The sequence below is a fragment of the Columba livia genome, chromosome 4 (assembly GCF_036013475.1).
Source record: "Columba livia isolate bColLiv1 breed racing homer chromosome 4, bColLiv1.pat.W.v2, whole genome shotgun sequence".
NCBI classification, from domain to species: domain Eukaryota; kingdom Metazoa; phylum Chordata; class Aves; order Columbiformes; family Columbidae; genus Columba; species Columba livia.
In genome coordinates, this window is record NC_088605.1 from 72,592,922 (window position 1) to 72,606,238 (window position 13,317).

The 13,317-nt window shown below is 35.4% G+C and overlaps 1 protein-coding gene across 5 annotated transcripts in view; it reads right to left on the minus strand.

Annotated features, from left to right (window-relative positions):
• The window catches only part of GSTCD (glutathione S-transferase C-terminal domain containing), a 51,663-nt gene that overhangs the window by 23,282 nt on the left and 15,064 nt on the right, over window positions 1-13,317 (minus strand). For all 5 annotated transcript variants that reach the window (XM_065062804.1, XM_021282954.2, XM_065062805.1 and 2 more), the window contains one exon: window positions 12,721-12,814. In XM_065062804.1, coding sequence (XP_064918876.1) covers window positions 12,721-12,814 — 94 coding nt within the window. The remainder of the gene's footprint in view (window positions 1-12,720; window positions 12,815-13,317) is intronic.

Sequence of the window (13,317 nt, forward strand, 5' to 3'; positions counted from 1 at the left end):
TCTGCAGCAACATACTGCTCTTTTCTTTATAAAAAGTCATGCATTCAGGAAGACACATAGCACCAGAACAAACAATATAGAACTAAATAAATATAACTAAACAAACATTTTTCAGTGTTAGCATTGTTGCTTCATCCCTTTTTCCATTTTGCTAACTATAACAGTAAGCTTTTTCAGGGTCTAGAGGACACTCTTCACAGCAGACTACTAACAACAAAAAATGGTTTAACTTCTCATTGCAGAACAAACTTTGCTTTTCCTCTCTTTTCCCGATTTCAGAATCAAAATAATTCATTTCCACTCAACAAGTAACATCAGCAGCCGTGAAGAGCCATCTTTGGTGAACGACAGACTTCGGGCAAACTGTTAACTCCTGTTTCTGAAAATAAAAATTCTCCATTCTTCACACTACTTAGTGCACCTATTTAAAAAAAGAAAATCCACCAAAGGATCTAGCCAGAGAATTTGAAAATGTACTCACCAAAAAGAAAGAAACATGTTGACAGAATGTGGAGGAATATAGATACTGCAACAACCTCTAAAGAGCATTGTAAACAAAAATACAAATCATTTCACGCTTAGGTTTATAGCAGTAATATGAAACTTGTTAAAAATAAAAACAATACTTCTGCCTATTACAGTTGACAAGTTCAAAAGAATACAAGTCAAAACAAGCCCAAACCATCAAAATATGAAAAATGTTTAGAAATTTATCCATACGACTGTCCAATTTGTCATTAAAGTCCACAAAAGTTCTCTTGTGCAGCATGTCAGGTTTCTCCAGCTTACCTATGTATATTTGATACCCTGGTTCATTTTCCAAGTTACTGCTTCTGAACAAAGATTTAGTTACATTCCTTCCCCTGTATGAGGGAAAAATAAGCTACAAACAGCAAACCCCTATTCACAATATTGAAACATGCATTTTGAGAAGTGGCAACACATACACAAGCACTTTCTGTTGATGATACAGAAACATAAGAATGATATAGATAGATAAATACAATTTCAAGCAAAACATACTTAACATTACTATGAAACACAATGGCGAGATGAGGCATGATTCAAGGTATTACATCTACAAATTGCCTTATTTCTTGCACAAAATAAGTCTGTCATGCTGCAAGTAACAGCACCGTGCTTTTCCCTCGAGATCTTGGCCAGTTAGGTCTCACTGAACTTCCACTGAAACACGTGAACCCATCCAGGATGCAGCACAAAATGCCAGCCCATGAAAGTCCATGACACAGACCACTATTTCCCAAAGCCTTTAACTGATGAAGGATACAGAAAGGAAGATACAGCCGAGAATCATTTGCAACCTGAGCTAACTTTTAGTGCAGCCTTCAAAATACCAGGTACAAAGCCTAGGACAGCAAGGAGTGTTTGTATAAACCAGAAGTTTAGGAGTGCGGGTTTTTTCTTTGCAAGAGCATTTAAGCAGATTTAAGAGCGCTTCACCAATCAGACACATTAGAAAATTTCAGGTAGAGAGTGCTGATGGAATGACTAAATGAATACTATCAACTGATTTACTCACATTACCTAAGCAATTTAAACATCAACACAAAGACTAACGACTATATGACGGATTCGCAAAAGTTTTAAATTAACCTCCTGGCACAAACTGAAATAAAGCGTCATATCTCTCTCTGTTATCTCTGGATTGTCAGATTAATGTTTCACAAGAACAGGGGACAAATTTTATTGCTTCAGATTAGATTTGACTGACTTTAATATGGAGATTGTTCTCCGATTCTTCTCCACTTAACAAGATAATTCTACGAACAGTTGAATTTCCTACTTACCTTTGTTCTTCTATACTTTAAAAGTTTCTAAAGGATGTGAATTCCTGTGACGTGAATATTGCTATGGTAAGATGCCAGAAATTTGACATGAGACATGCACCAAAAATTAACTTTTCAGAAGCTATTCCAGGCCATCTGGAGAAGATGCATTTCAAATACAAAATGATTAATACCATCTTCTCAAAAACACTAAACATACAGTAGTGTGGCCTTTCCTTCGTGCAATTAATAGCTCTGAAAGTATCAGGCTACTCAGAACAGATTATGAATCACTCATAACAAAATAATTTTACTGGTTTTGTTGCTCTTGGTTTTCCTTCTTACACTATTAGGTTTGTGGGGTTTTTTCTTAAACATAGCAGCGCTGTCTTCCTTGAAACTTCTGGCCACAACTGTGGCCTAAGAACTCACTTTCAGGAAGAGTTAAAATGAAACTTCTGATTTTATCCAATGTAGAATTGTATCCAAATCAAGAAATACATTCATGGTTCTTAACATGGAAATCTAAAAAGCACTGAAAGTGCAGATGGCAACCGTAAGTAACTTCAACAGAAAAAATTCTCATGTCATGTTTTGTTACGAATGATTTATGGATTGCAAACAAAATCTGTACCTCAAATTTGCAACAAAGATTGGGGGATGGAAAAAAAAGGTCTATGCAGCGACTTGTACAATGCTGACCTTTAAGAGTTCACACAAGCAGAAACATTAGTTTCAAAGTATGTTTTATATACACAAGCCTATTGTATTGCCTGGATGAAATATGTTGCGATTCATAAACTCTTTATAAAATGTCAATAAAGAGCTTATACAAATTCACTAGTGCTGCACAAAACTTGACAGTATCTCAACAGTGCTATGTTTTTTACATTACAAAGAAGCAGTTCCATCTCCTCAACGTGCAAAAGTGACACTGCAAAATAAGGTTGTTCAAAACACGCTTGCCTGCGTTTCTGAAGGAAAATTTAATAACCACAAAATAAACTCCTGTTTATTTATTATGATAATTTATGAATTGACATAAAACCTCAGCAATCACAAACTCTGGAAACAAGCAGTAGTCTTAAAAATAACTCCTTAAGGATATTCAATACAAAGTAGGATAGAATAGAGTTTCAGTAACGCAGTAAAATAAGAAACTCTAAGCTAAAAACACAGGTTGAATTAATTTTCACAAATAATCTACAAATAATCTAATGGGTTCTCCAAAGACTATTACAAAAAAGACAATGCAAATAATTTTTGAGGTATTTCAACTTGCAGCTAATATCTCCTACTTCCCTCCCAAATCAATAACAAAGTTTTTAAAGACCCTATTTCCAGAAAAAAATGAGTGAATGTCAGTAAACCTAAGTGAGAATAACATATAAACTCCATTAATACATTTGCAGTACTTTGTCACCAAGGAAGAGGAAAAATCAGGCTCAGTTTCAGTTTTTCTCTGGGCTGCAGTTTTTCCTGTGCCCAAGCACAGAAACAATACTTTCTTTCTCATGTTTAGCTAATCTTCTCACCTTAACTTCTCTGTAACTTCCCAGTGCCTACATTTCCTTTTTTGAAAGAAATATTATACCAGGAAAAGAAGCTGTGACAGGTTCAATTAACAGAGAGAATATTTTTTTTACTTGTTTCTGGGGAACGTTTTCAAACATTTACATAGGCTAGACAGCTCTTTCACATTCTGTCTGCTGACCTCCCCTCCTAATGAAGAAAGTCACACATTCTCATGTGCGCAGAGTGCTGCTACAAAAAAAAGAAAAACAAATGACCGGTTTTTAATTGATCACTTGCACAATTCTTCTCATGTTGTTACCTACGTGCCAGGGAAAAAATCCCAGAAATTTCTACTGAGCTCCTCATTCTCTTACAAATATCTTTCCAGCATTTTCCTTTATTCCAACGAATATAAAACTCCTGCAGAAGCTGAGCTGATAACTTTCCATCTCCAACACTCCCTGATCAGCTGTTACCTCTTTTCTTAGACTTGAGAACATTGAAGGCAGACAACATTACTCTGCTACATGTTTATATAGCACCTAGCACAATGGACTCTGCAATTACTGCTTTAAGGTCCTCCTCCAACCCAATGAATATGTCAACTGTTAAATCACCAACTAATTTGAAGGAAGAAATTGTTTCAAATCACATTTTCCAATAGATGGTCCCAAATTTGGGGATTAGAGGTAACTGAGCTGAGAACTGCCCCATAAAAAGCATTTTCTCCAAACCGATTCCTTAGTTGCAGAGCTCAGCTCCATCCACCCAGGTAGAGTTTCTTATCCAAGCAGATTTTGCTGCCCTCCTGTGGCCTATGAAGATTTTAGGTTCCAAAAGGCACACACACACACACACACACCAGTGCACTTGGAAAACAGCAAAAAGAACTCTGATTCTGCTCAACCAGTTCATATTTTTGTCTTGATAGACAGATTGCACAACTCAGTATTACACTTTGGAGAAAGTAAAAAAGCCAAAATGCTGTTGCAGAGGTAACCAAGGTCTCCTGGTGTCTCTGCTTGAAAGGACTGCTTAGGCTTTGTAGCTGAAATACAATGATCAGTCATAATCACCTAACAGTTGAGCTGATAAATTTAAAACTCAGCTGTCCCTCAGTTACAACGTGTAGGAAACAACGCTGTGACCTATGAAAATACTAAAGGAAAACAAACAAACCAACCAACCAACCCCTACCTTTAAATGCTTGTGTTGATTGCACTACATAGTTACATGAATTATGAATCCCCATCCTCTCAGCTGTGGCAAAGGGATGACATATGAAATAGCAAAAGGACACAAGCTGTAGAGTGGTTGCATCCTAACATCAGTGTAGCTGGGTTTCAAGTCTAATGAGAAAACCTACAGAACAGCCTTCAAATAAGCACTGAAGAAATTCTACAGCAAGAAATACCAGAATACTGAAGTTATGTCTTTTAAAGACAATGCTGGTGCTACAAAAGATCAATTTGAATTATACAGCAACCAGAATACTAAGATATTAGTATATTCTGGAAAAAAAATTTGGAAGACTAATGTCATCAACAATTTAAGTTTTTATTCAACAGCATATTCAGAATACTTGGAGACAAAAGCATTAACTCCCCCTCCTCCTAGATATTAGTAATTAATACAAATATGCTAATCCATATGGAATTAATTACTACAACATTTGATTGAAATATTTAGAAAGTTAAGACAGATCTTTCAAAAAGGGAAATATTTGCCCCAATGAAACAAAGGCAATCTTTCCACTTGCTTATGTGGAAACAGGACAGGGTTTCTTTGCATATCTTTACAAGTTTTTAGATGGAATCCAAAGGTTTTTAAAGGAATTCGTATTCCAAAACCAGGCACATCACGACAAAAGCATGCTGAAAATCAGGTACACACAGATTTAAATCAGTTTAAATCTGCTTAATCAAGAACATGCTTTATTTTAACTGTCAGAACTCAGAGGACTGCGAGTTTACAAATGCAAATCATTAAAAATTGCCTTCAGTTCCAAAATCATACATCCCTAAACCATTTCAAATGGCAAATTGCAGCATTTAATTTTAATTCTTTAGATATGTTCAGTAAACAAACACAAACCACAATGGGACTAAAAAAAGCCTCTACTGCACTTTATATACTGTGTTCTGTAACTCAAATCTCTCAGAAGTCTAATAAACTCATAATTAACACGGACTTCTGAATCGTAAAACCATATCTCTAGGGATATTCAATAAGAAGGGCTAAGGCTTCAGTAATTCCCTGATGATTTACACTTATTCCACAAATCAAGACACTAAAACAAAGGTGATACTTTGCAGTATGCATAGCAGCAATATGGAAAGTCCATCAGTCACTCCCACCATAATGATTTCTTACAGAACAGACCAAACACCAATGAGAATATGTCCTAATGGAATCGAAATGTAGCTGTTAGAACCTGGTATTATTCTTTCTAGTATGATTTTCAATACGATATGCTAGCAACTGCTGGTTTTTCTTTGCAGATTTGCAATATTTTAGAGGCTGTTAGGCACGTCATTTAGATCAAAACATCACTTAAAATAATGCAACAGACTCCAGGCAAACATAAACATACTGAACTTCCATCCTTCATAATACAGAGGCATTGTTTTCATAAGGCATACAAATCATCTGTGTTTTCAAAAAGTATTCAATTCAGTCCAACATCATATCTAAATATCATTGTTATATACTAATTTAACTTAGTAATATAAAGGCTTTGCCTCCTGTCCCCAACTAGGCATCTTAAAAATATAAAATAATGCATTCCCTTTGTTTAGTTTGGTAACCAAGACAATCACAAAAGAAAAATGGAGGGAGAACACAGTAATAGTAGGAACAGTGTATACTGCCATGGACAAGTTACCTGGTTTGGTAGCATGCATATCTATTGTTTCCAGCTACACATACAGAATTTTTGTATAAAAATTACTAATTGCATTCAAACTCTCATCAAAACTGTCCTCAGGCCAACTATGTAATACTATATCCCAGAACAGTCAAAAGATCTGAATAAGCTGCATATGAAATCTAAAGTTTTGCAAGAATACTCTTTTTAATATAAGCCACATAAAAGAGTGAAACTGCAGTAATAAGCTTCCCTTTTCTTATACTTGCTACCTCAATTACCAATGTTGCCTATATTCTCTCTGTAACTGTGCATCATTTACTTCTCTGTGCATCATTTACTTCTCAAGTATTTATTAAGAATATGAGGCAACCTGGCTCCATTGCGATCACAGGTTTTCTAGATCTTGAATTGCAAAATACAATACAAACATAAATGTGGTTTAAACTTTTAAATGAGTGCAGCAAAACCATAAGTTTAAGGAGAAGTTAATGAGAAGCAGCTTCAGTTGAGTTTCCTTTGGATTGTTACCCATGTGGCTTGCAGGCAAAGAGCTGTCTGATATGGAAAAATCAGTTGAAGAAGAAGGATGAGTTCCTGCTTCAGGATGCTTGAGATCCCAAAATAGGATACAAAACTATTAAAAAAAAATCTTCAAAGTCTTTCAAAAAGTTCTGACAGGTTTGGAAGGGAAATAGAGAACTTTAAAGTGCTTCTTTTAACTCCTTTATATATATATATATATATAATAAATGACTGCCTGGATCTCATTTTAGAAACACTGTTGTTTTTAACATGTAAAGTAAAACAGATAATTTGCATCTCTTCATTAGGAAATTAATACAATATCAGATTCCCTAAACCAGCTTTGATTTTTAAGCATTATGTATTCTCATCTCAGAAAGCATCTCCTAAGTCCAAAATATTCCAAAGGTAATACCAATATAAAAAGCAGAAGAAAATAAAATAACTGTAACCTATCTTCACAAAACAACCCTAGAAGCAACTTGGATATATTGAATCAATCTTGACAACTATTTCAAATCAAGTAACTCTCCATCTAATACAGCATTTATTCTACATTTATTATGTTAGCCATTTCTGTTAGCAACCAGCTGATGTCTTAATTCTTAAGTTAGGCACGCCAGAAATCAAGAATAGAGATTGCTAAACAGTGACAAAGGTCAAACCTGATAAACAAGCATCACGGAGAAACTTGGTTTGATTGTGCTAATTTGTCATCTGATAAAAGAACTGCAGCTCCTAAGCCAGACTACATTTGTATAGTTAACTTCTAAATGAAAAAAAACCTTAAGATGATGTCTCGCAGAAAGCAGATGAGAAGGAAAACTATTGAAATAAATTATTTTCAATACTTTATTTACAAATACTTTCTCAAAGTCTAATGCAAGTTTACTATAAAATGTCTCATAAAATCAGAGTTTATGGACAGAGAAGGAAAGGTGAGTAGGGTATGGAGGGAGAGTATGCTGAGCAACAAATTACTGACACAGTGCTCAGTATATGTAAAGCACTTACAATGAAAGAACCCAGTCCTTGAGAGCTGACCCCTGCGGGCAAACCAAATGGCTTTGGAATAATATACATAAATGGAATCTCCAAGATCAATGGTTGCCCAAGTATAAAAGCATTTCTGAGGTCCACATCTCAGTGAATTTTTATTTAGCAGATTCATTTTGCCAATAAAGGAAAACACTCTTGCCTTCCTAAGATACTCTAACAATTCCAGTGCAAAGTGTCAGCCAAATATCTGTAATTCCTTTTTCTTACTGCCAGAAAAATACTTCTATTACAATAACACTAAGTTCTGTTGGACAGTAAGTTAAAAACAAAACCTTGTTTGCAAATCATTAATGCCACAAAGAAAAAACAAGCATTAGCTCTATGTGACAATTGTGCAACACAAAGAACCTCCTTCTACAGGGAAGTTTCACTGCCTTAGGGTTTCAAAGATGTGTTTTTAAAGAGGATAAGATATTGTGACAAACAATTTCTCTGTAGACATATAACATCAAGAGGTTTTTGTTATTTTGTTCTTGTTTTTGTTTTTTTTGTTGTTGTTGTTTTTTTTTTTTTAAGTGAAACACATAAAGACAGTGGAAATTTCCATCTTTCCATATCCTTAATTCATACGCAGTTAATTAGTTTTATGAAAAAAATTTATATTCTTCATCTGGCCATACATATTGTGATGTCAATTCTCAAAGCCACATGCTAGATCTACTCAGCATTTCTTATCACACTCAAATGATTTCAAGATAACCAGTCTTAAGAAATTATGTTCAAACAGTTTCACTTACATTTTTGCCAAACAAAACAATACCCCAACCTCAAAAATGTAGCATTTCCTTTTGGGAAAAAATATCACCACTAGCAAACATAAAGAAAGGCGGCACAGTATGAAGAGCTTCATCCTCCTGTCACTATTCGTTCCGTAAATCAGACAAGCTCTCTATTTCTGATGTGAATATTCTGTACTCCATCTTTACATAAACAACTGAATATGGCACCTTGAGTAAGATTTATATTCTTGCATATATTAAAATACTCCTATTAATACAAGCAGACATCTCAAAAAAAGGAAAAGCACTGAAGATCAAATTCTCAGGTGACATAAATAATTTAGGAAGACAACGTAAAGGCAACCTTTTAAGTATTATATACCTATATTTCCTGAATTCTACTTCTCTCCCCCCCTCAAAAAAAAAAAAAAAGCATTTACAGTATATTATTAATTATTCTGTGGCTTATAAATCAAGGTAACAAATCTCTTCTCAACAACCATCTCAGGGAGCGCCTTATTCCTGAAGAGTAGGTGTTGGGCTTTCTAAACTTTGTCTCACTTTACAGTCTAAGACTTCTAAAAATGTAGCAACTTTCTCAAAAGTCTGAAGACTTGAATGCAAACAAAGGGCAAGTATCAATCAGGGTATCGTTTTGTTCGGGCTAACCTTTCTGTGACTGTTTTATATAATAATTTAATTTGGCCATCAACTTGCTACTGATCACAAAGCAAGCGTAAATCAAGCAACTTGATCAGAGTTATTCTGTCTTGAGGCAGGCAGGGGCGCATTGCCTTGCGGTGGATTAACACCCTTTCTCACACACCGGACACAGAAGAGGTGAAAGGTCTTCCTTTTCCACATTGGCTTTTTACATTCATACATGGAAAATTTCACCTCTTCAAGTCAAACACTTGTCCCAATCAGTTCAATACTAGGATTTAATCAATTTCGTACTAGGAATAATGAAGCATATAGAATACTTGACATGCTTCATTGGGAGTTGTGTTTATATGCAATCCATTAAAATGCACTTGTTTAGGAACAATTGGCCCTATGAAGAGGACCAACTACAAAGTTAACAGGTTAACTGTCCTCCATTTTGGTAAGAGCAAGCTGCACTTGTAAAATGCATTTATTTTGCTCTAGCTTTATTTATTTGCCTACATTTTTTATACTAACTTCCTCCACCTCAAACTCTTCACAGATTCTATAATCAAACTGTCTCTTACTGTGCATGCACTCCTGGTTTTTATTATAGTCATCTTTTTGCACACTCACCTGACAGGTACCCACCAAGCCTCTCCATCACTCCCCTCCTCAGCAGAACTGAGGGGGAGAAAATAAGATGGAAAAAACAACTTGCAGGTAATATAAAGGCAGTTTAATAAAGCAAATACAAAGGCCATGTGCAGAAGCAAAGTAAAACAAAAGATTTATTCTCTACTTCCTATCAGCAGGTAATGTCCAGCCACTCCCTGGGAAAGAGGGCTTCAGTACATGTAGCAGTTGTTGACAGTACCAAAGACACGCCCCTTATATCATCAGAATAATAAAGCAGCAACAACAGTTATCACACTCTGCTCCCCACATAGACACACACTTTCCCCAGCCTCTTAATGTGCTTTGGGTGAGTCTAAAGGAAGCACCTCTAACCATAACCAGTCAAACTGATCTTGATCTCCACAAAGCCCTGGCAGTTAACAGGAAATTAACCTGAAGACAAGGAACAGTTTCACACACACACACAGGACAGGAACACAAAAACTCCAGGGTTGACTGAAAGTCCAAAAAGGGCAAAAAAATCCTTTCTACTGCTGCCTAAAATGTCACAATCTTTGGTTTTGCAACAGTAAATGATCCTTATAAAAAAACTTAAATGTGTCATCTAAATAATACATTGAAACTGTAATCATCAGTAATTCTTTTCTGTAGTAAATAGCTGTGACAGCAAGGTGGTCTTATCAGACCGACTGAACAATTCAATCCCAGAACTTCCACATACACATAACACAAATTCTGAGCTAGCTGAGATAGAGCAAAGAAAGTATATCATATATGCTAACAAATTAAGATTTGCCAGGAAATCAAATTTACTGTGGATAAAAAACAAAGTGAGTTTTAACTGTAACATTCTTTACTTTGTCTCAACTGCTATAAACATTAGTAAGAGGAAATTTATTTACAGTTATAGAGGTAATTTGTTAGGAAGCTTGAACTACATTACTCAAATCCAGTTTAAAATCCAGTCAGGTTCAGTGACTATTTTCCTAGTGTGCCAGGTAGGATTTAGTATTAAAATACTGAGAATTCAATTCATGTAACAACAATTAGGCTGTGCCAGCAAAAGCATCAAGAAAGGGAACAGTACCACTTAGAAGAGCAGAGGTAAGCATGCAGATGCATCCAACTGAAAATCAATTCTCATATTAGGAAATTTATTTTTATCCTATGTGACACTTGCTTCTGAATGAAAAGCACAACAATTTGGAGTTTCCCTAAATCAGAAAATGGCATCAGCATCACTGTGATCTTGGGTCAAGGGAGGTGAAATAACTCTTGGCACCTTATTGAGTTCGCAAATCTTCCCAAAAATTTAACTGAAAATAGATTTCAGATATTGACGTCATTAGTAACTGTTTCAGCAAATGTGAAAAAAGAGTGAGCACACAGGCAGGAACCAGCAGGCGTTGATTTTTCCCCCAGACAGACAGAGTCCAAGAGACTCCTTCCAACACAAGATTTCAAAATATACATTCATTATGTGGTTTTGTATATTATGCATGTATTACAAAATTTTCTTTCAAATAGAAGAGATATTTGGACAAAATTATGAACTAAACCTTACAGCCAAAACAGTAAGCATTGGAAATAAGCAAAAATGTTTATTCACTTCTGACAAAACACTGGAATTTGCTACAGAAATTCACCACACTTAATCTTCCCTGAGCATTTCAGCAATCGGACTACAAAGCTATTTTAACATAAGAAGTATATCCAAAACATCCACATAAAGTCCAAGAAGCATGATGTAATGTTGACAGATGCAAACTCAAGTTTTGTTTTGTTTTTCTTCCACGTTAAGGAAAGAAAGGATCAATAATTAAAGCAGGGTGTGCAACATCCCAGTAAAGAGCTCTCTCAGGACAAAAATCAAAGGGAAACAGTTCATGTTCAAAGGATGGACACTCCATATAAAACTATAAATCTACTCATAGTACACATGAGGGTTTTGTCATGGCTTTGTGCACTACACACAGATCCAAACCAGACAAAACCAGCTTCAACTACGATAACATTTTCATTGCCTATATATAGCAGATGGGAATGCATGCATGTATTCACACAGATATTAAAACAAAAGCAGTATTTCTGTAAGTGTCTACAGCTCTTCAGTGATTCCTAACATATTCTGTGAGGAATTTCACATACTGGTCGTTGAAGAGCATCTATATGTTGTATGTATATTTCTGTATTCTTTAAATCAGAAGTTCTATGCCACTGAGGCTAGACTGACCCAAGTATCTACGTTACCTTATTTACACAAAAAGAACACAAACATTTTTCTTCCCTGTAGAAAGGAGTTACTGTTCACTAACTTCTTACTTCAGGCAGTATGTATAAGACCTTTTAGAGGAAACTGTGTGGTAGAAGAGGTATTCAGTATTCACAAGACCAATTAAGACAACAAACATTGTGGTAAATCAGTTTTTAATTTGTAGAACTATAGCACTAGGAATCAGACTGCCCTGCAATCCAGCAAAGCAAAGAACCCCTACAGGGCAGGGAACTCTGCCACAAAAGGGAAGACTGACTCATATGTAGCTACCAAGCTTTGCTAATTAATGTTATTTTCATCAGAAAAAATATCAGCTGCTGCTGCTTTGGGAGAGACAGTCCACGTACAACATTCATGCCGATCATATTAACATCATGTAGTCAGAATTTACTGTTCTAGATATGAAAAAAAGTTCAGGAAAGTAGGAAACAGTGGGAAAAAAATGGTTCAGGAATCAAGACCAAGCTTTTATTCCCAGTTCGGTCATCAGCTGTTGATGAGCTGAGGGAAGTCATGTCACCATGCATCCCAAACACACTGAATTTTAAAACAGACTTAAAACTGCTTGCCTGTTTTAGAGAGCTCTGAAAAATACGCTTAAAAGTGACATATTTTCCTATGAAAGAGTTAAGTAACTACACCAGACAAAGGTACTGTTAAATACATACACACATACATAACAAGTCTTACCTTCTCCAGGACTGACTGCAGATGGTAGATTGGTCCAGTCGAGGGTCCAGCTGGGACATGGATGAGGAAAAAACTTTGCTTCAACACCGTTTTCCTATGTGAAAGGGAGAGAGAAAGAGAAAATAAGGCCCTGATGCTTTCCCCACTGAAGTTGGTAGGGAAATTCCCACCAAATTTAACAGCATCAGATCAAACTGTGCACAACATTTTCAGTCTAATTGAAATAGGCAGTTAACTCTACATTTTATGGGATTCAAATTGTGTATTTCTCTCATTTTCACAAGAAAGCCCTGTTAATTTTCTTTAGAAAATTCATAAAACTCATTCATAAAATGATGTCAGCTGCTAAGCAAAAAAATATTAAGAGTTATGGAACATGATGGAGAGTTTTATTTAATAAAACTCATTAGGGTTCCCAGATATTCAAAGCTCTTATCAAGCAGACAAATAAAAACAACCACAACACCACACAGAAACAATAATGAAGCCAAACATAAAAGCAACAGTTTTTGACATACTTTATATAAATATCTTAAAAAGAGGAATGCAATATTGCAATTCAAACAAAAAGTTACTTTGATTATCCATAATTATTAA